Genomic DNA, 27,570 nt, shown 5'->3' with positions numbered 1-27,570 from the left:
GATCGTGCCTTGTATGGTTGATTACAAATAGTCTGAGTAGCAATGTCTCTGTATAGCTCGTATCTGGTCAGGATACTGCATGCGGCAGCGTGTTGGTAAGGGGTTAAAATCAATGCGCTCTGCAGCGCTGGGGTTTCCTTACCCTGGCGGCACAGGGATAGAGATTGGCGAGTGGGATATAGATAGTCTCTTAATTGTAATCCTGTGGGTGCATGAGGCTGCGTTCTGCAGCTCTGGAGGCCCCTCAAATGTGGACCACTCTACCCTGGTATTGAAAGAGGTAGATGAGTACCTCGAAATGCGTCTAGCCTTTATCACCTGTACCCCAGTAGTGGTAAACCCGACAATCTTTACCATCATTCACCGGATCACGCTTCTGGGGTTGTACGCATCCCGCCTGCCTGCGGACGTCTCCCCGGCGAAAACCTTTTTCCGGCAACCAGGCTCCAGGACGTTGCTGGTACGAGGCACAGTGTGCCAAATCCCTAAATCCACTCAAAACTTTCCCTGTGGGGTAGAGAGGTCCACATTTGAGGGGCCTCCAGCGCTGCAGAACGTAGTCTCATGCACCCACAGGATTACAATTAAGAAACTATTTATATCCCACTCACCAATCTCTATCCCTCTGCCGCCAGGGTAGAGTGGGACACACACAAGGAAACTCCAGCGCCACAGAGCGCATAGATTTTAAACCCTTACCAACACGCGACAGAGACATTGCTACTCAGACTATTTGTAATCAACCATACAAGGCACGATCTCCGTGCATACATCTATAAGCGCTGCAGACTATTTGCCACACTGGGATTCCAGCACTTTTTACCCTGAATATTATAGGTCTTATTTTATTTTATTTCATTGTATGAATATTTTATACATTCACTACCTTGCTTATTGTGGTGAGTCCGATGTAAGGGCCCTACAAAGGACACCCCAAGCACTATCATTGTAATAATGAATTGTTTTAAATTAATTCACTGGATCTACATCATTTTTCACATAAATTTTATACACACCCATTTATTGGTGACAATCAAGCCCAGACTTGAGGAAAGTGTACCCCCACTTTATACATTATTTACAAATGTATTTAACTTTCTGGAGCCAGTTGATTTAGTTTTTCACTGGAATACCACTTTACGTTAATGTGTAAGTCTTCAGTGAGTAATGAAGGTATCAAATAAGTGCCAGAAGGGTGGGTTTGTATTATTTGTGGACCATCGCGCATTTTGCAAACCCCATTGTTCTGTTTGTGATTGGCGAGGCTATTCATTTAAAAATAAATCTTTGCCCATTTGTTTTGACTTACATTGTCTATGTACACCAAAATATACCTGGCCAATGTCTTAAAGGCTCCATATTTAATAGCCATTAAATGGAAGCTTGGCTGACAGTATAATAATAAAAATCTCTGCTTAACACACATTGTATGATTCAGGTTATAATCCAAATTCGTTTTGTAGGCTTCAGTTGAAAAAGTCTTGGTAGCCAAACGGCTCTCTTGTGATAGAAAAGCAAGGGATATTACACAGCATGGGTCAATAGGATACAGACAAGAAGTGATGATAGAAGGAAAACAGTACAAAGCCACACCAGACTCCCAACAGTGTAACAAACTCACCATGTCAACAAATGTAACTGAATATGTGTAGTAAGCAACAACTGCCTGGTGCTCACATGTGTTTCTAGTTTGGGACATTTTTTTGGGATTGGTACTAAATCAGATAGCAAAAAAAGTTATGAAACTGCAGGCCTGGCCTTTGTGATATTCATTGGGCTCAGTGCTGGATGGGAGCCAGTGTCCACAGTCAAACATCTAGTTACACGCGGCTGCAGTTTTTTCACTTGAGTCTTATCCGTTCATGATATATTTTTTGTTTAATCCTTCCAGGCATAAGGAAAATGAGGGTCAAATTAATTATAAGAAACTGATGTCTGGTCTTAACTGGAGAGAGAATCCAAATCTGGCACGACAAACCACACCACTTAAGGTAAGCTGTATGGGCCTGTTATGTAAACATGGGCCCTTATTTTTATTTTCTTCTACAAAATATACATTACTTATTAACATAAAGTGTAATTAAATTTTCTTAATAAAAATCAACTAATTCAATCTTTAGTTAACGTGGTGTACACAAGACCATTCATTTCTGATTTGATGTAATACATAAAGGATGACTATTAGTAAACAGTTGCACTACGCTTAAGTGCTTTTCCTAAAGTAATATAAAACAAGATTCCACTAATATTGAGGTAAAGAATGAATTACATATTTGTAACTGATTAGGCAATATTGACTATATTGACTGCAGTCTATATCTCAGGCATAACAAACCTGGAAATGGTATAGAAAATACAGCCATGTCTATAGAAAAAGGTACACACAGCGAAAAATTAAACATTATAGATTAAGGAACATTAAAGGGGTGCTCCGCCCCGAACATCTTATCCCCTATCCAAAGTATAAGGGATAAGATGTCTGATCGTGGGGGTCTCGCTGCTGGGCACCCCCTGATCTCTCCTGCAGCACCCCCGTTTTTCAGCTGCACAGAGCGAGGATCACTCTGTGGCTGATGACGGGCAATGCAGGGGACGGAGTATCATACATCAGGGCTCCGCCCCCTCGTGACATTAGCCCCATCCCCTCAATGCAAGTCTATGGAAGGGGACGTGGCAGCCGCACCTCATTCCCCACTCTGATAACTCCTACCATTACACTTATCTAACCTACTATAAAAGAGAAGAGTCTTGTCCATGATTTGTCCAGCCTATGTAAATACGAATTGTGAACATGAAACATAACACAGGAATTATAACAATATTGTGTTATATCATGTGCAGTAAAGGCAAAGCAGCTAAACCACTCAGTCCTACTCTAGATTCTCTATTCTGGTGTTTTCATTTTTCTATAAATCAGCCTTGGTCTATGTATATTTTATTTATTTATTTATTTATTTTTATATACACAGTAACATGCAGTGAAACTTTTCTATCTTCTACATGCCCCCCTGGCTAATATGCATACATGAGAAATGAAGACTATATTATTCATAGCTCTAGCTAGGTCTTCTCTCCCAGGGGAAAGGTTCAGTTTGCTGCCACAGTATTTTATCTAAATACACTGGCCGAGGCAAAATGGCTCCCCCCACTCCCCGGCATTCAGCACGTGGGGAACATACCTCATATGACCCTCTGCCTAGCTACACCACTGCATAAGTAGTTTTTAAGAACACCTTACATACATTGGGATATTAATTACCGTATTTTTCGCCATAGAAGACGCACTTTTTCTTCCCTAAAACTTGGAGGGAAAAGTTGGGGCATCTTATACGGCAAATACACATTAAAACCCTGTCCTATCGCGGCAGTCCCTCTGGCCATCAACGGCCAGGACCCGCGGCTAATACAGGACATCACCGATCGCGGTGATGCCCTGTATTAACCCTTCAGATGGGCCGATCAAAGCTGACCGCCGCGTCTGTAGCGAAAGTGACACTAACCCGGCTGCTCAGTTGGGCTGTTCGGGACCGCCGCGGTGAAATCGCAGCGTCCCAAACAGCTTACAGGACACCGGGAGGGACCTTATCTGCCCCCTCTGTGTCTGCTCCGTGCCGGGGTCCCCTGCATGGCCGGCGCTCACCTTCGTCGTCATGACGTCATCGCGCACGCAGTCTCGTCATCCAATAGGAGCGGCGTGCATAGCGACGTCATGGCGGCGACGGAGACCGAGGATACCGGGCAGCAGACATGTTCCGGAGCGACGGGGACACCCCGGGGACGCGGCGACATCGATGGAGGGCGACATCCAGGGCAGCGGTGATGGGTCCGGAGCGGCGGGGACACGTGAGTATTACCTCCTATACCAGTGGTCTTCAACCTGCGGACCTCCAGATGTTGCAAAACTACAACTCCCAGCATGCTGGGAGTTGTAGTTTTGCAACATCTGAAGGTCCGCAGGTTGATGATCACTGTCCTATACTTTACATTGTATTTGGTTCAGAATTATTTTCTAGATTTTTATCCTTTAAAATTTGGTGCGTCTTATATACCTGAGCGTCTTATATGATGAAAAATACAGTATATTTCCACTAGGGATATAACCAGTGGGCAGCAAATTTTCAAACCATTATATATATAATGTCAGATAACATAACATTAGGACTCCTATATGCGCCATGTAGCTATCTTTGGCATATAAGGGACAACAAATAATGATCTTTACCTAATAACACCACATAATAAACCACTTTGGATAACTATATAAGTTTGCAGAGCTCAGGGACATCTATGTACATTAAGATTATGATCCTTATACCATATGCACATCATGGCAACAGTTAGGAATATGAAATCGTAAAATTTAAAATATCATAGATTAAGACCCCATTCAGACTTGTTCTGGTGGTCAGAATTAGAGATGAGCGAATTTACAGTAAATTCGATTTGTCACGAACTTCTCGGCTCGGCAGTTGATGACTTATCCTGTGTAAATTAGTTCAGCCTTCAGGTGCTCCGGTGGGCTGGAAAAGGTGGATACAGTCCTAGGAGACTCTTTCCTAGGACTGTATCCACCTTTTCCAGCCCACGGGAGCACCTGAAAGCTGAACTAATTTATTCAGGATAAGCCATCAACTGCCGAGCCGAGAAGTTCGTGACGAATCGAATTTACTGTAAATTCCCTCATCTCTAGTCAGAATGCCAAAAACAGCTGAGTGGGATGTTCTACACAGTTTGGGTAACTCCTATAGACATTATTGGGAGTCGTAGAAACAGCAAAGCACTGCACTGCCCACTTGGCTATTTTCAAAGTCCCATTCAGCTGGGCCCACATTGTAGGGACAGATGTGGTTCCCAGAGGTGGCATTTATTGTATTACCCCTTTAAATCACACATGAGGAATATAAATAAAACACAATTGATATTGTTGAGAGTACAGAAAGACTGTAGTGATGTTACATTGTTTATGACATCAGTAGAACATATGTTTACATGTTCACAATTAATTTACAATAAGGAATACAGTAAAATTCCTTCACTACAACATTCTGATGGTCCAGCACATTTTTCTGGCATAGAACTGCGAAATAATCTGGAATCTCATAAACCAGAAGCAGAAAGCTAACCATGCAAGAAGAGCTGGAACCTGTCTACAGGGCCTGTACTCCAGGAAGTAGAAATCATGACCTTCTGGAAATGACCTTTATAGGGTGAGGAAAGAATTGAGGAAAGGGAGCAAAGTACTACAATAGAAGGTGACGTGAACCCAACCATCTCTATTACTATACAATACTATTACTACAAATGCTCAACTTCAGGCACTTAACCATTTGTAGTCGTAACTGAAAATCATGTATATTTAACAAACTGCATGGAGGAATTTTTATGTATAGGATGAGCTAACCCCGTCATGAAGTAAAGATCCCCCCCCACCCCCTCCGCCAGTCAGGATTAACACTAGGAAGATAATCCATGGCTGAAATCTGCAGCTAAAACACAAGATTTCTGCTATGGATTACAGTATTTCTATTGATATTCATAGCTTTTCAGCACTTTTCAGAACAATTTTCTTGTGCAAAGGAATAAGACATTAAATATTCCATTCTCGTACATCAGTTATGTTGTCCATGGCCCCTGTATTATAAAAAGGATGACAAATAAATAATAGAGATGGGGATAGGGATAAAGGGGGGAATTTATCATTATTTGTCTATTGTAGACACAGTTCTACCCCTTTACACTTCTTGTCTATTGTACACTCTTGCTCAGAATTTACTAAGGCTGTGCACTCCTTTGATAAATCTTGTGCAAATATAGAAACGCCCCCCTTCGCTCTACCGTACACTCCTTCTCTACCTTACAGGAAAAGTGGACACAGGGATTTTGTTCTATTGCTTCGAGGCCAGGTTTCCATTGAGGTTTTTTATGCATCATAAAAAACGCCAGAAAAACTGTCCCAGCTTTTTCCTGCGTTTTGTCAGTTTTTCTTGCATTTTTTTCTTGCGTTTTTGCTGGTGTGTGGAAACAAAAAAATGTACTAAACTTTTTTTTTTCTTTGAAATTTAGATACGTGAATGTGGAGGACTATGTCAGATTTGGTGGATTGCGACAATGAACAGCGTTTAAAAAAAAAAAATTAAATATCAATAAAAGGGTTAACGAGGGCTGTGGGGGGGATTGTTTTTTTAAATAAAAATTTTTTTCAATGTGTTGTGTCTTTTATAATTGAATTTTCAGGCTTAGTAGTGGAAGGCGTCTAGTAGACAGAATCCATTACCAAGCCGGGGCTTAGCGTTAGCCCCCAAAACAGCCAGCGCTAACCTCCAAATATTACCCCGGTACCCACCGCCACAGGGGTGCCGGGAAGAGTCGGTACCAACAGGCCCGGAGCGTCAAAAATGGTACTCCTGGGCCTAGGCGGTAACAGACTGGAATTATTTAGGCTGGGAAGGGCCAGTAACAATAGTCCTCGCCCACCCTCCACCCTGGTAACGTCAGGCTGTTGCTGCTTGGTTGGTATCTGGCTGATACTGAAAAAATTAGGGAACCACACCTTTTTTTAAAATTTATTTATAAAAAAAAAAAAAAACGCATAGGGTTCCCCTTATTTTCAGTATCAGCCAGATACCAACCAAACAGTAACAGCCGGACGTTACCAGGGTGGGCGAGGACCATTGTTACTGGCCCTTCCCAGCCTAAATAACGCCAGCCTGTTACCGCCTAGGCCCAGGAGCGCCATTTTTGACGCTCCGGGCCAGTTGGTATCGGCTCCCGGCACCCCTGTGGCGGTGGGTACCGGGGTAATAAATGGGGTTAGCGCTAGCTGTTTTGGGGGCTTAACCCTAAGCCCTGGCATAGTAATGGATTCCGTCTATAAGACCAGCTTCCACTACTAAGCCTGAAAATTCAATTATAAAAAACGCGGACACATTGAAAAGAATTTTAGTAAAAAAAACACTCCCCCACAGCCCTCGTTAACCATTTTATTGAAATAAAAAAGAAATAAAAAAACGCTGGTCATCGTCGCAGTCCACCGAATCCGACGTAGTCCTCTGCATTCACGTATCTGAATGAAAAGAAAAACAAGAAATATGGGTTAGTAAATTTTTTTTATGCAGCGTGTTCATAATAAGGGAGTCTCCAATTGTTGCTAAACTACAACTCCCATCATGGGGGGCTGTAGTTAAGCAACAGCTGGAGGCACACTGGTTGCAAAACACTGAGAGTTTGTTACTTAACTCAGTGTTTCCCAACCCGTGCAACTCCAGCTGTTGCAAAACTACAACTCCCAGCATGTACGGTTTGTCTGTGCATGCTGGGAATTATAGTTTTGCAACAGCTGGAGGTGCACAGGTAGGGAAACACTGAGTTAGGAAATAAACAATGTTTCCCAACCAGTGTGCCTCCAGTTGTTGCAAAACTACAACTCCCAGCATGCCCAAGCAGCCGAAGGGCATGCTGAGAGTTGTAGTTTTGCAACAACTGGAGGAGAACAGTTTGGAGACCACTGTGTAGTGGTGTCCAAACCGTAGTCCTCCAGATGTTGCAAAACTACAACTCTCAGCATGTCCAGACTGCCAAGGCTGGGAATTGTAGTTCGGCAACATCTGAAGGACCAATGTTACAGAACTACAACTCCCAGCATGCCTGGACTGTCTGGGCATGCTGGGAGTTGTAGTTTTGCAACATCTGGAAGAGCACAGATTGGAGACCACTGTACAGTGGTCTCCAAACTGCGGCCCTCCAGATGTTGCAAAACTAAAACTCCCAGCATGCCCAGACAGTCCAGGCATGCTGGGAGTTGAAGTTTTTAAACTACCAGAAGCAGCAGTGAAGACCTTCACTGCTGCCTCTGATGCAGATGCCGCCGCCGCCTCCACTTACCTGCCGCCGCCGCCAACCCCTGTATCTCCAGCTGTTCTGTAAGTGACGCGGTCCCCGCCGCAGCTCTCTGCTTCATCTTCCCCTGCTGTTCCCGGACTTCTAGCGGCGGGCAGAGCAGGGGAAATGAACTTTACCCCCCCAGTCAGCTCTTTCACTGTGATTGGTCCACAGGGACCAATCAAAGTGATCGCTGACCAGGAAACAGCGGGGCTTCTGCCAGTTAACCCGTGCGTCGCCGGGTTAACTGAATGCCGTTTATAAACGCGGATCGCAGTAGATCTCCAGAATGATTTGCTGCGATCCGCATTTAAATAAAAAAGTCGGCGGTACATGCGGCTACATCGCGCTGCCACCGGCTTCTATATACAGTACACGGTCATAATTCATAATCCCCGCCAGGAGACGGGAGCTCTGATTAGTGGATAGCTATTGACCAATCAGAGCTCTCCTGTATATAGAAGCTGGTGGCAGTTCGATGTAGCCGCATGTACCGCCGACTTCTATAGTTAAAAAATGTGGATCGCAGCAGATCTCTGGATAATGACCCGGTGCGATCTGCACCTCAGCCCCTGGACTACAACTCCCATCATGGACAGAGTCTGTCCATGATGGGAGTAGTAGTTCTAAATGTCCCGCAGCCGGGGGATGTGCAAGTGCCATCCCTCAGCGTTGCGGTACTACAACTACTCCCATCATAGGACAGACTCTGTCCCATGATGGGAGTAGTAGTCCAAGGGCAGAGGGACAGATCGCAGCAGATCATTCTCCAGAGACCTGCTGCGATCCACATTTATTAACTATAGAAGCCGGCGGTACATGCGTCTACACTGCACTGCCTGCCAGCTCCTATATACAGCTCTTATAAGTCATAATCCTCGCCGGGAGAGGGAAGCTCTGATTGGCTAATAGCTATTGACCAATCAGAGCTCTCCTCTCCCGGCGGCGGGCTTTATGAATTATGACAGTGTATATAGAAGTAGGTGACAGCGTGATGTAGCCGCATGTACCACCGACTTTTACAGTTAATAAATGCGGATCTCAGCGGTTCTCTAGAGAATGACCCGATGTGATCTGCACCTCAGCCCCTGGACTACAACTCCCATCATGGGCAGAGTCTATCCCATGATGGGAGTTGCAGTCCTTACTGTGCCAAAATAGACACTTTTGGTATGTGTCCTCTGAGGTGGTGTATATTTGCGCAAGAAAATGCTGTTTGCGCAATTTTTTGCGCAAAAAAAAAAGCAACGCAGTTAGTAAATTAATTCTACAGTAGAAAATGCTCTATGGTAGAATTAACCGTAGACAAGGGGATTAAAAGTTCTATCAAAATTTGCGCAAAAAAAAGACGCAAAAAAACACTTGCGCTTTTTTTTGCGCAAAAAAATAGACACAAAATAGCTCTATATACAATGATAAATTCCCCCCAAAGTAACAACAGGAAGAAGTGATGACAAGAGTAGCATTTTAGCAAAATACGCAAAGTGGCAAGCATGAGAAAGAATAGCCTATGGGTGCTGACAGCACCTGATGCAAACAGTGCATTAGACTATGCTATCCCGTGTATGTTAACATTACTGCGACCTTTTCTTACTGTAACCTTCTCTACTATTAGACCTTTCAAATATTAGTGTGGTATCTTCCAGACATATTGATATGGGTCCTAGTTGCTTATATTTAACTCCTTAAGAATGCAAATATATATATATAGCTTTTTTTCATTCCTACCTTTCAAGAGCCATAATTTTTTTTTATGTGAACATAGCAGCATTTTAGCATACAAAGTGAAAAAATGTAATGTACCGTATATGTTCTCAAACTACTACACAATAAAAACATGATTTTTTTGTTTGTTTTTGTGTCACCGTAGTCTAGGAGCTGTTATGTATAGATTTTTTCCCATCTATAAAACTGTATAAGGGCATGTTGTTTGCAAGATAAATCATAGTTTTATGGGGTAAAAAGGCCTATGGCCCAGATTTACCAAACTGTGTGAGAGAAAAAATAGAGTGATTTTCCCACAACAACCAATCACAGCTCAGGTAATGAGCTGAGGTAAAGTGAAACCTGAACTGTGATTGGTTGCTGTGGTAAAATCCCTCTATTTTTTCTCTCACACAGTTTGATAAATCTGGGCCTTTTATTTTATTTTTATATTTTTTTGCTGAAAGGTACAAATAACATGTTATATTTATTCTGCGGGTCAGCTGCATGCTACTCCTGGCTAGATCTAGCGATTGATGGTGGTCTTGGCTCTATTTAAAACTTTTGAAATGTCATACAGAAATGTGACAGTAATGCTTTAAAGGGGTATTCCAGGCCAAAACTTTTTTTTATATATCAACTGGCCCCAGAAAGTTAAACAGATTTGTAAATGACTTCTATAAAAAAAATCTTAATCCTTCCAATAGTTATTAGCTTCTGAAGTTGAGTTGTTGTTTTCTGTCTAACTGCTCTCTGATGACTCACGTCCCGGGAGCTGTGCAGTTCCTATGGGGATATTCTCCCATCATGCACAGCAGTTAGACAGAAAACTTCAGAAGCTAATAACTATTGGAAGGATTAAGATTTTTTAATAGAAGTAATTTACAAATCTGTTTGAATTTCCAGAGCCAGTTGATATATATAAAAAAAGGTTTTGCCTGGAATACCCCTTTAACCACTTTTTGAACAATTATTTGTGGGGCAAAATTGAAAACAAAAAAAATGCCATTTTGTTAATTTTGGGGAATTTAGTTTCTACACAGTGTACTTTTCGGTAAAAATGACTTTAGTATTTTCTAGTTGCCACCATTGACCATGCGTTTTACTTAACATTATATTTTAATAGTTCAGACATTTATGCATGCAGCAACACCACATATGTTTATGTTCATTTTTCTTTTTTTTTTTTTTTTATTTCATTTAAAAAAATGGGAAAAGGGGGTGATTCAAACTTTTATTAGGGAAGTGGTTTATTCACATTTGTAAAGATTTTTTTCAACTTTTTTTTAGTATTTCTTAGCACCCATAGAGGACTTAGCACCCATAGAGGATTACATGCAATCTTCAGTTTGATCAGTGTTATTGGCGCTCCATTGCTCCAGGCTGCCATGGCTTTCTGGAGTAATGGAGCACCAATTGGACGGCGAGGAGGCAGGTAAGGGCCCTGCCGTAATCCTCTCAGCTGATCAGGACCTCTTTAGTTTCATGACGAGTATCCCGATCAGCTCAGTTGAACTGCTGGGATTATTTTATTTTTTATTTTTTTTGCATTTGATCAAGGTGTCTAAAGAGTTAATGATGGACATCACCCGGATTGCTGATGTCCGGCATTAGCCATGAGTTAAGTTCTGTGAGGTGACTTGAACTTGTGATTGTTTACAGTAAATATCAGCTGTAATTGATGCTAAGAGCCTCGGACACTTTTATATAGCTGTTAGTGTATAAAAGCAAATTATACCTTTCCTGGACAAGATGGTGGCTGTAAAGGTTATAAAATCCCTTTTTTATTTCTCAGCCAAGTGTCAAGGAGGTGGAGCCAAGCTGCTCCAGTACCACAGTCTGGCACCGCTCTACCAGCATAAGGCTGACAGGAATCCTACTAGGCCTCATCCCTAGCCTTGGCAGTGATATCTTAGGGGTTAAATGCCTGGGATTTAAGTTATCTCAGATCCTGGTTATTGCAGCAGAACCATTGCTGTGTATTACATCTGGCTTATGCTGCAGATGGTGCTGGTACACCTCCTGAGCCCTCTATTAGTGTCCTTTACAATTACATTTGCAATCTCTTTTTCCCCCTGGCAGCAGGGTCTTCTTTCTTTTGAGCTCACTTCCTTGAGATAAGAGAAAGTTTATGTTCAACCAAATTAGGCTAACAGTAAAAAAAAATAATTTTGATAAAAATGATAAAAACACATAATTGCATTACACTGGTAATGGCTTCTCTTTTTTTTTACAGAAGCAATGTCCAGGTATATAGAATTCTTATTTTAATGTTTTCCAGTCTGATTATCATTAGCTATCAGAAAGGGAGAAAGGGACATTTTCCCTTTTTGGGTAGGGTTGTATTTTGCTGCATATTTTCTGCAGCTGATTATGCTACCCATTGACTTCAATGGGTAGGGAAATACGCAGCAGCAAAATACGACATGTGCCACCCTACATTTAGGGTAGAATTACTAATGCCTTATGTTTTTTTTTTACTATCCTATGGATAAATTAGGGTGAAACAGAGGTCTAAATGTTACCGATACCTCTTCCCTACATCCATATTATCCATGTCCACATGTTCTTTTCTACCATACTATGTAATTATCTCTAATATAATTTGTTTTGTAGCAGATTCCTTTGTCATATTAGTTGCCTGTCTGGTGTTGAGCCTGCTAGTATATTCTGCCCATCAAAAACAATGCAAACCTTACAGAAATGGACAAAGAAGTGTGAATGTAGCCTCAGATTATCAGTTGCAGTGAATGTGATCATACAACAGCCATTAGCGGAGTGGTGGAAACATACATTCCAAGAGTAGTGAGGAATGGATGTAACTTGTTCTCGTCTATTCTTGGGACACAATTGTGACAATTGATATCAGAAGTTTTGGGATTCTCTAAGCTATATTTGTCTCAAACATAAGATCAAGTATGAAACTGAATTTCATTGGTATAAAATCATGCAGTACAAATATATTTTGCTGTGACTTAAAACATATGACTACATACTGTTTTTTTTTATATTCATAGCTAGTAGATACATCATGTTATTATTAATGACATCATTCAATCCTTCAATATTCCAAAGTTTTTCTTGGCAGTCAACTTCTGTATTACCCCTAACTTTGTTACCTTTGATGCCTCAAATCCTGCCTCTCCTAACCCCCACCAGCAGCAAGGGGCAACTTGGTTGAAAAAAAACCCCAATAAAACAACATACTTACCTCCCTGCTCACAACTTTTCTAACACTGCCTAGGTCACTTCTGATCACTACTTCCTGGTACCTAATCTTAATACATTGGAAATGCCTTCTCAGACAATCTCTGGCCACAATAGTGACCCACCTCAACTAGTAGTTGGCTAAGCATTCCTAGCCATTTCCCTTGTGTCAAGATCAGGTACCATAAAGCAGAGATCAGTGGGACCTGGGCAGTGTCAAAACAGTAGCAGTAGGGAAGGGTGGAGGTAATGTACACTTGATTAATTTCCTTTTAACTTGGGGAAAAAAACTTGACAGCTTCTTTGACAGCATCTATGGCTGCAGGAAATTCCTTAGACTCTATATAAATATATGTGGTGACAGGGGGGGTAGCATGGTAGATTTGTCAATTTGTGATGCCAGGGCACCGTTGGCCTATACACGGTCCAAGGTAGAGACAGCTTCTCCTGGGCCAGACATGGAATAAGAAACACACTGACGTCGGGTTACGGATAACTGTCTTTTACTGAGCAGGCATAGATAGTATAACACACACGACGGAGCAGAGTAGAAGGGATACAGTGTAACCCTTGGGAGCCCTGTTGCCTTGCTGGGTCTTATAGTGCTTTTCACCCACTGGAATTATATAGACTTGAGATTTGAGACTTGAAGCTGACTAGGATTCTGAGAAGATCCAATTACTATCAATGCCAGGGTTTGACTATACAGGGAACACTTGCAGAATGGCGGAGCTGACTTGATTTAGAGTTTTCCTCAGCCTTTCCATACTGTAGCTCAGACTGGAACTGGTCTTAGACTGGGGCAACTCCCCCCCCCCCCCCCCTACACTATGTACAGGAGAATGCAACAGTGGGCCCAACACAAGAGCAGCAGGCATGTCTGAGGAGATCACAGGAGATCCACAGGACAGCCTTTGGTTGTGGTACCCCACATATAGCATGAAGGTCCAGATTATGGTTGGTAACAGGTTCCTACCTCAATCTTATTTGACTTCTGATAGCAGTCCTATAAAGAAAATATGGCCTTTCCACTGAAGTCTCTGGGAGCTATGGATGGTTAGTGAGTCTTGTGTTTCCACCTTTCTTGGCTGTTTTCCTGAAAAGAGGAGGTCAAAACTTTTGAGGGCCCCTGACTTTTAAAATTTGGTGGTCATCTAAAGTAGGTCCTTAGATCATAAATGTCTACTTAAAGGGATGTATAATTTAAGAAATAGAGAAAATTTTAACCAGACAGAATTGGTTTGGGCAGGGAACGTTGTTGGTTGGGGACCCAGGGTACATGCCCATGTAACAGGCCCTATAATCCAGCACTCATTGCACTGTGTAAGCACCACATAGTGGCTGGGATGGATGAAATAAAGAAACCACTGCAAAAATCCCTTTTGTTTTGCTAATTATTCTAACAAAACCAGCCCATTGACTTCATTGGGATTATGCTGCTTACTGAGCAGTTGTCCATTCTTCTTGCGGATTTTTCATAGACAGCAATGCATTTCTGAGCGGACCTAGTGCCTGCCGGATAGTGCAAGTGTTCAAAATGTCCGCCCTGGTTTCCATGCGGATATTCTGCACATTTTGCGCTGTGTGAACATGGCCTTATAGTTTACCAGTTATTCCACATAACGGATGTATCGAGCACCTTATAAAAATAACAGGCACATTTTGGGGGTTTATAAAAACAGGAGGGAATAAGGATGATGAAAAGAAAAAAAGACATCTATCTGGAGAGGTCTCCCACATGTTTACATACTCCATTTCTGCTTATGAGGAAACGTTTACATTATGTTATCATTTCAGCCAAACCATTTACTTATTTTATTATCATTTTCTTTTCAGTTTGATGCAGATTGGAGTGGACAGGCGACATCAAACGCAGTTAAGAAGGTGAACTACCTTCTCCTTCTCGAGGATTTGTTTGGAGTACAGGAATAATACATTATAATGTTTAATAATTTGTAATGTATACAATTTCTGCAGTTCCAGTGTGCTCCATATGATAAAAAATGAAACCTGTATTTATGTGGACTGAGGGCTAAGTGCACGGCTTCTAAAGAAGAAAATAAAATGACCTACGTGATATCCAGGGTTCTCTACATTTTCATTGATTGACTGTGACTGATAAAATCATAGATTGTGACCTTGTCCAAGTCCATTAATAAGAAAATGGACTAACGTTGTTTTGCATATTATTTTCAAAACATTTTAGATCTAATTGGATTCTCTTGACATCCCCAGGGCAAATATCCCATTTGTAGTCTGCATATGAATCCAAGACATAACAAAATTGACAGCATAAATTGTGTACTAGATATTTTATTTGCTTTTAACATTTTTAGAAAACCACCCAAATGCTTTAATATCCTATAAAATCTGTTGCACAATATGTTATTATTTTGCACATTTGCTTTTACACCAGCCAGTGCTTTTAGGGAAAACACTGAACACATTGCATTATGGCACAGTATTGCAGAATGAGATTGTAATGGCTGAGGCTTGTGATCCTCATTTTGGAATCTTACACAGTAACAGCGGGTGGGGAACATACATGTAATGTCTGGGCTTAGGGCATTTTGCTGTGCCCTTGATGTGGTGTAGTAATGAGGCTGGCACAAAAGAATCCCTGTTTACTGAAAACAGATTCTTCTTTAAATGAGGCACAGTCATTTCAACAAGTAAACTGGTAGGCTCATGGCTGTAGCTGGGTAACCCACAAAGCTGGTGTGTACTAGGCAGTTTGAAAAGTTTTAATTCTGTCCTCAGTCCATGCTGACAGGGTATTTTTTTTTTCCCAATTTTCCTATTTCCTGCTCTAAAAAGGAGAAGTAGAGAACAAGCTAAGCAAGGACCCCTCTGTTTACACTAATCTCTTTGCTTCCAACTGGAGTAAGTGCCCTGACTCTTAAAAGGTATACAGTGTGTGTATATATATATATATATATATATATATATATATATACACACATGTCCATATAAAATTGAAGTCAGAATAGACAAAACTATCACTCAGTAGTCTGTCAGATGTAAAGTGTCCCTGGTGTCCCTTTTAAGATACAATTCCTGCATGGAAGAATATATACCGTATCTTTCGCCGTACAAGACGCACTTTTTCTGGGGGGGGGGGGGGGAAGTTGGTGCGTCTTATACGGCGAATACACACGCCTATCGCGGCGGTCCCTCTGGCCATCAACGGCCGGGACCCGCAGCTAATACAGCACATCACCGATCGCGGTGATGCCCTGTATTAACCTTTCAGACGCAGCGATCAAAGCTGACCGCCGCGTCTGAAGAGAAAGTGACACTAACCCGGCTGCTCAGTCGGGCTGTTCGGGACCGCTGCGGTGAAATCACGGCATCCAGAACAGCTTACAGGACACCGGGAGGGACCTTACCTGCCTCCTTGGTGTCTTCTCCGTGCCGGGATCGTGCATGGCCGACGCTCTCCTTCGACGTCATCTCGTCACTGCGCACCCGTGCCGTCATCCAATAGGAGCGGCGTGCATAGCGACGTGATGACGGCGACGGAGAGCGTGGATCCCGGGTAAGAAGAAGTCCGGAGCGTCGGGGACACCACGGGGACGCGGCGACAGCGATGGAGCGACATCCAGGGCAGCGGTGACGAGTGGTGACAGGTCTGGAGCGGCGGGGACACCACGGGGACGCGGCGACAGCGATGGAGCGACATCCAGGGCAGCGGTGACGGGTCCGGAGCGGCGGGGACACGTGAGTATTACCTCCTATACCAGTGGTCTTCAACCTGCGGACCTCCAGATGTTGCAAAACTACAACTCCCAGCATGCTGGAGTTGTAGTTTTACAATATCTGGAGGTCGGCAGGTTGAAGATCACTGTTGGGTTCAGAATCTTTTTTTTCTAGATTTTGCACCTTTAAAATTGGGTGTGTCTTATATGCCGGTGCGTCCTATAGGGCGAAAAATACGGTCGTTTACCAGACTTACATACAGTATCCCTACCATCCCATATTATAGAGATTAAGGTACTCTGTGTGCTGCCTGAATAGTGTAATTATTTTTCTATTTTTTACATTTTTATTCTTTGAGTGAAATACGTAGAAATAAATGCATGAGGCCACAGTCAATTTGCATGTGCTTGGTTCAAGGATTTGTTTTGTACTTTCCTCTTGAACAGAGAAACACAGGAAGATTGTATAAAATTTGTCTCCAGTTGATGAAACCCATCTGTAAAGTAAAGGTTCTGTTTTATAACAGTGTGGTGGCTCTGAAGTCATGCCAAATCAGCAACATTGGGAAAATTAGAAAGGTTATTTCATGTTTCCCCTGCCGTTATTGCTTATTTGTCTAGTATGTATACAGCCCTGATCTTATCTATGCTTGCATTACTTTTTCCCAAACACCTCCTAATTTTCCATACATAGCTGGTCTTGTTACTATTTATGGAGTTCCCAAAGGTGACCTCTCCCATTCTGCTGATGAATTTGAAATCTGCATCTGTTCTGATTACAAAGTAGAATGTAAGCATTTTTTATGGAAAATATTGACATTTTACTAAAATAGAACATTGGCATAATCAAGACATAACTAAGATTTTTCACATTACCAATTAGAGATGAGCGAACTTACAGTAAATTCGATTCGTCACGAACTTCTCGGCTCGGCAGTTGATGACTTATCCTATATAAATTAGTTCAGCTTTCAGGCGCTCCCGTGGGCTGGAAAAGGTGGATACAGTCCTAGGAGACTCTTTCCTAGGACTGTATCCACCTTTTCCAGTCCACCGGAGCACCTGAAGGCTGAACTAATTTATGCAGGATAAGTCATCAACTGCCGAGCCGAGAAGTTCGTCACAAATCGAATTTACTGTAAGTTCGCTCATCTCTATTACCAATAGCACCTTGGGTAGTGTCCCACAGCGTCCACTACAAAAGAACACTGTTTTTCATGCTTTATGTTGCTGAATCTTTTACATTTCCACCTTGATTTGTGACCAGGCAATGCTTGTTGCAACAAGGAATACTAAAGAAAGTTGGACCCTTCAAGACGTTGTTAAAGCTTAAAGGGGGTTCTGGGCTCAGAAAATGTTTAATATGTGGCTGGGAAAAGAGTAAAAATAAGTCGCTCTCATTCCAGCGCCTTTCCGTTCCCTGCTCTCTACTGCTTGTTCCTGCTTCCAAGACCAGGACCTGCCTTCTCAGCCAATCACTGGTTGAAGTAATGTCAAGCCTAAGTCAGAATGCTGACAAGTCTCGCCTCCCTATACCCAGCCACATATCAAAAATGTTGTGAACCTGGAATACTCCTTTAGGGTGCATTCCCACGTGGCGTGTTTTGCTGCGTATTTACTGCGTATTTGGTGCTGCGTATTTTCCTACCCATTGACTTCAACAGAGAAAATAAAATACGCAGCAGCAAATACGCCGTGTGGGAATGTTCCCTTACTGCTGGCTCAGTCCATCCTCTTTTTGGGAGGTAGCTATTGGATAGAGGATGTTAATAATTCTAAAGCTTAGTGCAGAAAAAATAATTAGTATTTATCAAAGGATTTATGCGTATTTTTTTAACGTAACTTTGGCACAATACTTTGGCGCAGTGTCTTTTTGCGCCAAAGTTTGGCGCATCTTCTCCACTGTCATTTTTACAACTTTCTCAAAATCACACGGTCCTGTGTGGGATTTTAACTTTAGTCAGTAATTCATAATTTGCACCAATCGATCTTTGGCGCAATTTTGGCGCAAATACCGTTTTTTTGGGCGCAAATCCCCACCAAGATATTTTGCACTTGGAAAACACACTTAGCAATGTCAGAAAATGTAAAGGCGTCAAAATACATAAAAACTTTTTTTTGGTGAAAGCAGCGACGCCTCCAGGGCTGCTCAATACTATCCTGCGACATAGTTGTCTCTGAGGAACCTTCACCCTCCGTTGAGCCAGCATTGGACATGGCCACACAGGTTCAGGAAAGGTAAGCATTAAAGCAGTGGTCTCCAACCTGTGGACCTCTAGATATTGCAAAACTACAACTCCCAGCATGCCCGGAATTGTAGTTTTGCAACATCTGGAGGTCCGCAGGTTGAAGACCACTGCTTTAAAGTAACAAAAAAAAATAAAAACTACCCAAGTTGAAAATACAATCCATTTCACATGGTGGCTATAAACCCCACAAAGGAAAATAACTCATGTCGCTTACTGATATACTGCAGGAGGGACTCCGAAATGGCTGCTCTACAGGGTAAAATACGCGTCCTCTGTGGTGGTAAGTTCTGTGTAAAAGGCGCTGGGAACAGCTGATTTCAACATTTGAGCCAAAATTACCAAGAGAATTGCACCTGAGAATTGTATTATAACGGATTGATGTAAAGAAAATAAACTGTGAGACGAACATCATGAAAACCAGAGGACTGCTACATTTAGTCATCTCACTGGGCCTCAATGCCACACACTTCCCCCCCAGGGTGCATATAATAAACAGAGCTTTATCTCCTATATACCTAGGTTATTATCATTTAGTTTTTAATGTGTTACTTCGGCCACTTAGCAGCACAAAAAAGGCTACTAGTACACACTGTCATTTCTTTTCAGTGTGTTAGCAAGAGAAGAGTTAACTATCCACTGGCTAATGTATCACAGGGTATAATTGTATACAAGGGAAACCAAGTTATGATCCACAAACAGGTCTTAATATTGAAACCCAGGAAACAATCAAGATAAAAGCAGAACAAGATGCCAACAAAAAAAAATACATTCTAGGGGTACAAAGGACCCCGGATGAAGCAGTAAGCAAATGTCTGGTTCAGCATGTGGCTAAGTATGCTATCCTCCCACTAGGGTATTCATTTGTGCACTTGCACTGGAGGTCCTTTGTACCCCTAGGATAGTTTTTGTTGTTGTTGTTGACATCTTGTTCTACATTTATCCTTATTATTTCCTAGGTTTACTCTTTAGACCTATTTGGGGATCGTAACATGGTTTTCCTTGTATACAATTGTACCCCGTGATACATTAGCCACCGCCTCTTGTTCCCTTTGGACATCATCTCTGTATTTGTGTACATGTTTGCAAATGAATTTAAAATGTTTATATATTTTTTATGCATTTTTATATTAATAAAATAATTTGATCCGGTAGTGCATGTGTTCTTTTGCATGACTTTGATGTGTTTGGCATTGGGTCTGTTATATTTTGGGGTTTGGTGTATATGATTAGTGCTTATATGTTAGTGTACGATATTGGATATAATATAATATAATTCTATTTTATATTTTGCAATAAAAGATGTTGGCAATTTAAGTCCTGCAGCTTTCCAAAATATTTACCACTGTCAACCCATCATTAGACAATACCCCTGTGCCAACAATGACTGGCAAATGAACAGCTGTTTTACTTGGGAGAGATGCCTGTTCCAATGTGAATAGAGGAGAGAGAGATTCTCGGAAATATCAGCCTGTTATGTGAGGTGACAGTGAGAACTGAAAACTTGTGCAATAGAGTCCTAACCATGAGATCAGTCAAAGGTTAAGCTGCACTCACACAAATATGTCCCATCTGACAGTGGTGCTAGACAACACTAGTAAAAATAAAGATGCTTAAAGATAAGATGCTTGCAAATAAATATATAACATGTCATAGCACCTGATTTGCTAATGGATTTGGCATTTGTAGACAGACTGTATAGTCTACAAGCAATGACAGCAATCTGCCCAGGCTCTCCCATTCATTAGAATAGGCTCTAATAAATAAACACGATGGGCAGAATTTACAGGGCCAAGTCCTCTCTCTAGATAATGTATCTTTCAATGAATGGAAACAGGTCCATGACCATTATGTTTCCTTCTATGAGGCATTAATATAAGGCTCTGATTCTATAATGTTAAGAGCTTCTTTTATACATATCAAACCTCCCTAAAGATAATTTATTTAACATTTTTGAACTAAGTACAATATCTAGAATAATGGTAGTAGTAACACAGTACATTACATTATGCGCTCCGGCCGCACAAGCTGGCTGTGAGCGCATGGTCCCGTTACCTGTTGCTGCCAGCGGGGCTGGGATTTGCATCTTGGGACGTGCCCACATGCGAATCCCAGCCCATCACTCACCTGGTGCTTCTCCTGCCCCTGCCTCTCTGCTCTGGCACGCGCATGTCCCCATCCCCTAAGGCTCATTGATAACTTCCTCCACCTCCCACACTTCCCTGACGGATCTTTGTTGCCCTAGAGCCTTAGAGAAAGCATTCCTGTGTATTGCATTGCCGTGTATCATGCCTTTGCTCCGTGACCTGACCTTGCTCCTTTGTCGCCTGCCTACTGACCATTTGCTACGTTCCTGGCTATGTTACTGTGCCGACTGCCCTGACCTCCTGCTATCCAGACCACGAGTTGCCTAATCCCACCTGTGCCTCGAATCTCCTCGAGCCATGCCAGGGGTAGCGACCTGGGTGCCGCCTGCCATAGCAAGTCCATCCTGCATTGCGGCAGGCTCTGGTGAAAACAAGCGGCACCTTAGACTCCGCTCCCTGGTATGGTCCGAGTTATCTACCACACAGGTCCAACAGATCCACTATCATCTGTGTTCCAGCCTACTGAAATGTGAGTGTTACAGTAAGATCTAGCCATGGATCCCGCTGAGGTACCCCTGCCTGAAGTCGCTGATCTTCCCTCCATTGTGGTACATCAGTCTCAGCAATTGGCATGACAGGCGCAGCAACTTACCCAACTTTCTGCTATGCTGCAACAGCTATTGGCCTTGCAGCAACAACAGAAGCAGGTACCGCAAATTGGCCCACCACCAGTTCCTGCAGTGTCTTCTGGCTCCCAGCTACATCTGCCTTTACCTTCTAAGTATGATGGTGATTCTAAGTTATGCAGAGGCTTTGTTACACAGTGCCCCATGCACTTGGAGCTCATGTCTGAACAGTTTCCGACAGAATGTGCGAAGGTGGCTTTTGTCTTTAGTCTGCTGTCCGGAAAAGCCCTGGCCTGGGCTACACCCCTTTGGGACCATGGTGATCCGGTATCCTCCAATTTGTCGGCTTTCTTGGCAGAATTTCGCACGTGCCTTTTTTGCTGAGACGGCTTTGCTAAACTTCCGCTGCCTGGTACGGTCCGAGTCATCTACCACACAGGTCCAGCGGATCCACTATCATCTGTGTTCCAGTCTACTGAAACGTGTTACAGTAACTATTTTTTTTTTTTTTTTATTATTCCTTTATATCTTGATTACAATAATTATTACTGCATGACATACTTAAAAACCAATTTTGGCATCAATATCTTTATACATTATTGAATTTTTTTTTTTAAACCCTTACAATTCCCAATTTTGGGTCCAGTGCCCTGTCCGACCCATGTCACCCGTATTCATACGTACTTTTTGTGTTATAGACCCCCCCCCCGTTTCTCTTCCCTCTTTCCCCTTCCCCTAATTTACACCCCAAAAAAATAAAAAAATAAAAAATAAGGGGAACCACAACCCCTCCCTACAATTTCACTCATCATCCAATTTCCAGTTTGGGCCCTGTCCCACCATTCATCATTGCCACCTCCTTTCGTTTTCATAACTTTCCTCTTTCGGCTTTTCCCAGTTGCTTATTATTTTCGTATAAATATATACAGTTAGATTGCATTATTTTTGCCTTTAATTTAGCTTACTCCTCTTGCTAGAAAGAGATGGTGCCCTTTATTGCCCCATATTTCCTGACTCTCTCGTGATCCACTGATGATATGTTTATCACACATCTCCAGGATCAACAAGCTCTGGGAGAAACTACTACTTACTCAACCTTTCTTATTATTCAGCTTTCTCCCTTTTCTGAGGTAGTTAAGTTTTCATTCATCCTCTCATCAAATAAGGTGGAAAGGCAACCCCACAAAACACATTCCAATGATGGGGGGGGGGGGGTTGGGAAGGTGAGAAAGAAAAAGAAGAAAAGAAAAAAAAAAAATATATATATATATATATATTTATATTATTTTCCCTTTTCCTCCCATTCCAAATTCCCTTCTTACAGTATCTACCTTCCCCTTTAATCTATCGTTAGGGTCTCTTTTGGTCAGACTGAGCACCTCCCCTTACAAAACAATATTAACCTACCCACCCTCTACCCTTCCCCAAAAACCCCTACCCTCTAGCAGAAGGGAGAACGAAAATACTAAAAAATAAAAATAATAAAAAAGGACACACCAAAAGGAGCAGCTCTCTTATTTAAGATTTTCAACTAAACATAATCTCTCTCTGTCCGTCATACCTTTAATCCATTTACCCCAAACTGCATGGAATTTTGATTAAAAAATGGCCTTAACTGCCCACCTAAACTCAAAATGTATTAATTTGCTTGTTCATTTTCTCGCCACTAACAGTCTGGATACAAATTGCACTTTACCTCTCAAAACCTTATGCATTCTTCTTCCTTCCCATCTTCCTCCCCCTATTAACCAGGATATTAGTTTATCTCCTTCTTCTAACTCTAGCCTTTCCGCCGTCATCCTTATTATCTCAGACCAGAATTTCTTAAGTTTTGGGCAATCAAAATACGTATGAAAAAAACCCATTCCTTCGCCTTCACATTTTGGGCACTTTAATCAAAAAGATACTTCTATTTTTGCGATGAATTGCGGCATATAATATAACCTATGTGTTATAAAAAAAATTGTGTATTCCTATGTGATCCATTTTTAACCCCTTAAGGACCAGGCCATTTTACACCTTAGGACCAGAGCGTTTTTTGCACATCTGACCACTGTCACTTTAAACATTAATAACTCTGGGATGCTTTTAGTTATCAATCTGATTCCAAGACTGTTTTTTCGTGACATATTCTACTTTAACATAGTGGAAAAATTTTGTGGTAACTTGCATCCTTTCTTGGTGAAAAATCCCAAAATTTTATGAAAAATTTGAAAATTTTGCATTTTTCTAACTTTGAAGCTCCCTGCTTGTAAGGAAAATGGATATTCAAAATATTTTTTTATTTTATTCACATTTCCAATATGTCTACTTTATGTTTGCATCATAAAATTGACGTGTTTTTACTTTTGGAAGACACCAGAGGGCTTCAAAGTTCAGCAGCAATTTTCCAATTTTTCACAAAATTTTGAACCTCGCTTTTTTTCAGAGACCAGTTCAGGTTTGAAGTGGATTTGAAGGGTCTTCCCATTAGAAATACCCCACAAATGACCCCATTATAAAAACTGCACCCCCCAAAGTATTCAAAATGACAATCAGTAAGTGTTTTAACCCTTTAGGTGTTTCACAGGAATAGCAGCAAAGTGAAGGAGAAAATTCACAATCTTTATTTTTTACACTCGCATGTTCTTGTAAACCCAATTTTTGAATTTTTACAAGGGGCAAAAGAAGAAAATGTATACTTATATTTGTAGCCCAATTTCTCTCGAGTAAGGACATACCTCATATGTCTATGTAAAATGTTCGGCGGGCGCAGTAGAGGGCTCAGAAGCGAAGGAGCGACAAGGGGATTTTGGAGAGTACGTTTTTCAGAAATGGTTTTTGGGGGGCATGTTGCATTTAGGAAGCCCCTATGGTGCCAGAACAGCAAAAATAACCCACATGGCATACCATTTTGGAAACTAGACCCCTTGGGGAACGTAACAAGGAATAAAGTGAGCCTTAATACCCCACAGGTGTTTCACGACTTTTGCATATGTAAAAAAAATATTTTTTTTTCCACTAAAATGTGTGTTTCCCCCCAAATTTCACATTTTTGCAAGGGTTAATAGCAGAAAATACCCCCCAAAATTTGTAACCCCATCTCTTCTGAGTATGGAGGTACCCCATAAGTTGGCATGAAGTGCATTACGGGCGAACTACAATGCTCCGAAGAGAATGAGTGATATTTGACTTTTTGAGAGCAAATTTTGCTCGGGGGGCATGTCGCATTTAGGAAGCCCCTATGGTGCCAGAACAGCAAAAAAAAAAACACATGGCATACCATTTTGGAAAATAGACCCCTTGAGGAACGTAACAAGGAATAAAGTGAGCCTTAATACCCCACACGGGTTTCACGACTTTTGCATATGTAAAAAAATATATATATTTTTTTCACTAAAATGTGTGTTTCCCCCCAAATTTCACATTTTTGCAAGGGTTAATAGCAGAAAATACCCCCCAAAATTTGTAACCCCATCTCTTCTGAGTATGGAGGTACCCCATAAGTGGACCTGAAGTGCACTACGTGCAAACTACAATGCTCAGAAGAGGAGGAGCACCATTGAGCTTTTGGAAAAAGAATTCGTTTGGAATGGTAGTCGGGGGCCATGTGCATTTACAAAGCCCCCCGTGGTGCCAGAACAGTGGACCCCCCCACATGTGACCCCATTTTGGAAACTACACCCCTCACAGAATTTAATAAGTGGTGCAGTGAGCATTTACAACCCACTGGCGTTTGACAGATCTTTGGGACAGTGGGCTGTGCAAATGGAAAATTACATTTTTCATTTTCACGGATCACTGTTCCAAAAATTTGTCAGACACCTGTGGGGCGTAAATGCTCACTGCGCCCCTTATTACATTACATGAGGGGTGTAGTTTCCAAAATGGGGTCACATATGGGGGGGTCCATTGTTCTGGTACCATGGGGGCTTTGTAAACACAAGTGGCCTTCAATTCCGAACAAATTTTCTCTTCAAAATCCCAATGGCGCTCCTTCTCTTCTGAGCATTGTAGTGCACCCATAGAGCACTTTACATCCACATATGGGGTATGCTCTTACTCAGAAGAAATTGGGTTACAAATTTTGGGGGGCTTTTTTTATTTTCCCTTGTGAAAATGAAAAATTTAGGGTGACACCAGCATTTTAGTGAAATTTTTTTTTTTCACTGTCCCATCCAACTTTAATGAAAATTTGTCAAACACCTGTGGGGTGTTCAGGCTCACTATACCCCTTGTTACGTTCCGTGAGGGGTGTCGTTTCCAAAATGGGGTCACATGTCTGTATTTATTGTTTTGTGTTTATGTCAGAACCACTGTAAAATCAGCCACCCCTGTGCAAATCACCAATTTAGGCCTCAAATGTACATGGTGCGCTCTCACTCCTGAGCCTTGTTGTGCGTCCGCAGAGCATTTTACGCCCACATATGGGGTATTTCCGTACTCAGGAGAAATTGCGTTACAAATTTTGGGGGTCTTTTTTTCCTTTTACCTCCCGTGAAAATAAAAAGTATAGGACAACACCAGCATGTTAGTGTAAAAAAAATTTTTTTTTTACACTAACAGGCTGGTGTAGACCCCAACTTTTCTTTTTCATAAGGGGTAAAAGAAAAAAAAGCCCCCAAAATTAGTAACGCAATTTCTCCCGAGTACGGAGATACCCCATATGTGGCCCTAAACTGTTTTCTTGAAATACGACAGGGCTCCAAAGTGAGAGAGCGCCATGCGCATTTGAGGACTAAATTAGGGATTGCACAGGGGTGGACATAGGGGTATTCTACGCCAGTGATTCCCAAACAGGGTGCCTCCAGCTGTTGCTAAACTCCCAGCATGCCTGGACAGTCAGTGGCTGTTCGGAAATGCTGGGAGTTGTTGTTTTGCAACAGCTGGAGGCTCTGTTTTGGAAACACTGCCGTACAATACGTTTTTTTTTTTTATTAGGGGGACAGTGTAAGGGGGTGTATATGTTGTGTTTTACTCTTTATTATGTGTAAGTGTAGTGTAGTGTTTTTAGGGTACATTCACACTGGCGGGTTTACAGTGAATTTACCGCTAGGAGTTTGCGCTGCGGTGAAAAATTTGCCACAGCCCAAACTTGAAGCAGAAAACTTACTGTAAACCCGCCAGTGAGAATGTACCCTGTACGTTCACATTGGGGGGGGCAAACCTCCAGCTGTTTCAAAACTACAACTCCTAGCATGTACTGACAGACCGTGCATGCTGGCAGTTGTACTTTTTCAACAGCTGGAGGCACACTGGTTGGAAAACCTTCAGTTAGGTTCTGTTACCTAACTCAGTATTTTCCAACCAGTGTGCCTCCAGCTGTTGCAAAACTTCAACTCCCAGCATGTACTGATCGCCGAAAGGCATGCTGGGAGATGTAGTTATGCAACAGCTGGAGGGATCGCAACTACAACTCCCAGCATGCAGAGACAGCTGTTTGGTGTTTAGGCTTGCTGGGAGTTGCAGTTTTGCAACATCTGTAGAGCTATAGTTTAGAGACCACTGCATAGTGGTCTCCAAACTGTGGACCTCCAGATGTTGCAAAACTACAACTCCCAGCATGCCCAGACAGCAAACTGCTGTCTGGGCATGCTGGGAGTTGTAGTTTTGCAAGATCTGGAGGTGCACAGTATAGAGATCACTGTGCAGTGGTCTCAAACTGTAGACCTCCAGCTGTTGCAAAACTGCAACTCCCAGCAAGCCTAAACAGCTCTCTGGGCATGCTGGGAGTTGTAGTTTTGCAACATCTGGAGGGTTACAGTTTAGAGACCACTATAGTGGTCTCAGACTGTAGCCCTCCAGATGTTGCTAAGTAACTCACCGGCTTCCGTTGGATCCAGGGAGCTGCGTCGCGGTCCTCTTCTTCCGCCGATCGTCGCCCGCTGCCGCCGCTGATCGTCGCCGCTGCCGTCGCCGATGGGTAAGTTGATCTTCGGCGCCGGTCCCTGTCGGTTTCCCCGTTCTGCCCCGCCTATTGTGGGTGGGCAGGACGGGGAAACCGAAAGTAAACCCCTCCGCCCCCGATCTGCTATTGGTGGTCGCGTCTAGACCACCAATAGCAGAGATAGGAGGGGTGGCAACCCTGCCACCTCACTCCTATCGCTACAGGGGGATCGTGGGTGTCTAGGACACCCACGATCCC

The 27,570-nt window shown here is 42.4% G+C and overlaps 1 protein-coding gene across 2 annotated transcripts in view; it reads left to right on the top strand.

The window, feature by feature from the left end:
* Nucleotides 1-15,189, top strand: part of EFHC2 (EF-hand domain containing 2) — a 119,025-nt gene extending 103,836 nt beyond the window's left edge. The window contains exons 14-15 of one of the 2 annotated variants that reach the window (XM_056558173.1): nt 1,892-1,991; nt 14,626-15,189. In XM_056558173.1, the coding sequence (XP_056414148.1) occupies nt 1,892-1,991; nt 14,626-14,721 (196 nt within the window). In that variant the 3' untranslated portion in view covers nt 14,722-15,189. The remainder of the gene's footprint in view (nt 1-1,891; nt 1,992-14,625) is intronic. The other variant, XM_056558172.1, reaches the window with a different exon arrangement.
* Nucleotides 15,190-27,570: the final 12,381 nt, after the last annotated feature.

Source organism: Hyla sarda, chromosome 2 (assembly GCF_029499605.1).
Source record: "Hyla sarda isolate aHylSar1 chromosome 2, aHylSar1.hap1, whole genome shotgun sequence".
In the NCBI taxonomy this organism is placed as follows: domain Eukaryota; kingdom Metazoa; phylum Chordata; class Amphibia; order Anura; family Hylidae; genus Hyla; species Hyla sarda.
The sequence above is the reverse complement of the archived record's forward strand: the minus strand, read 5'-3'. Positions and strand labels throughout refer to the sequence as shown.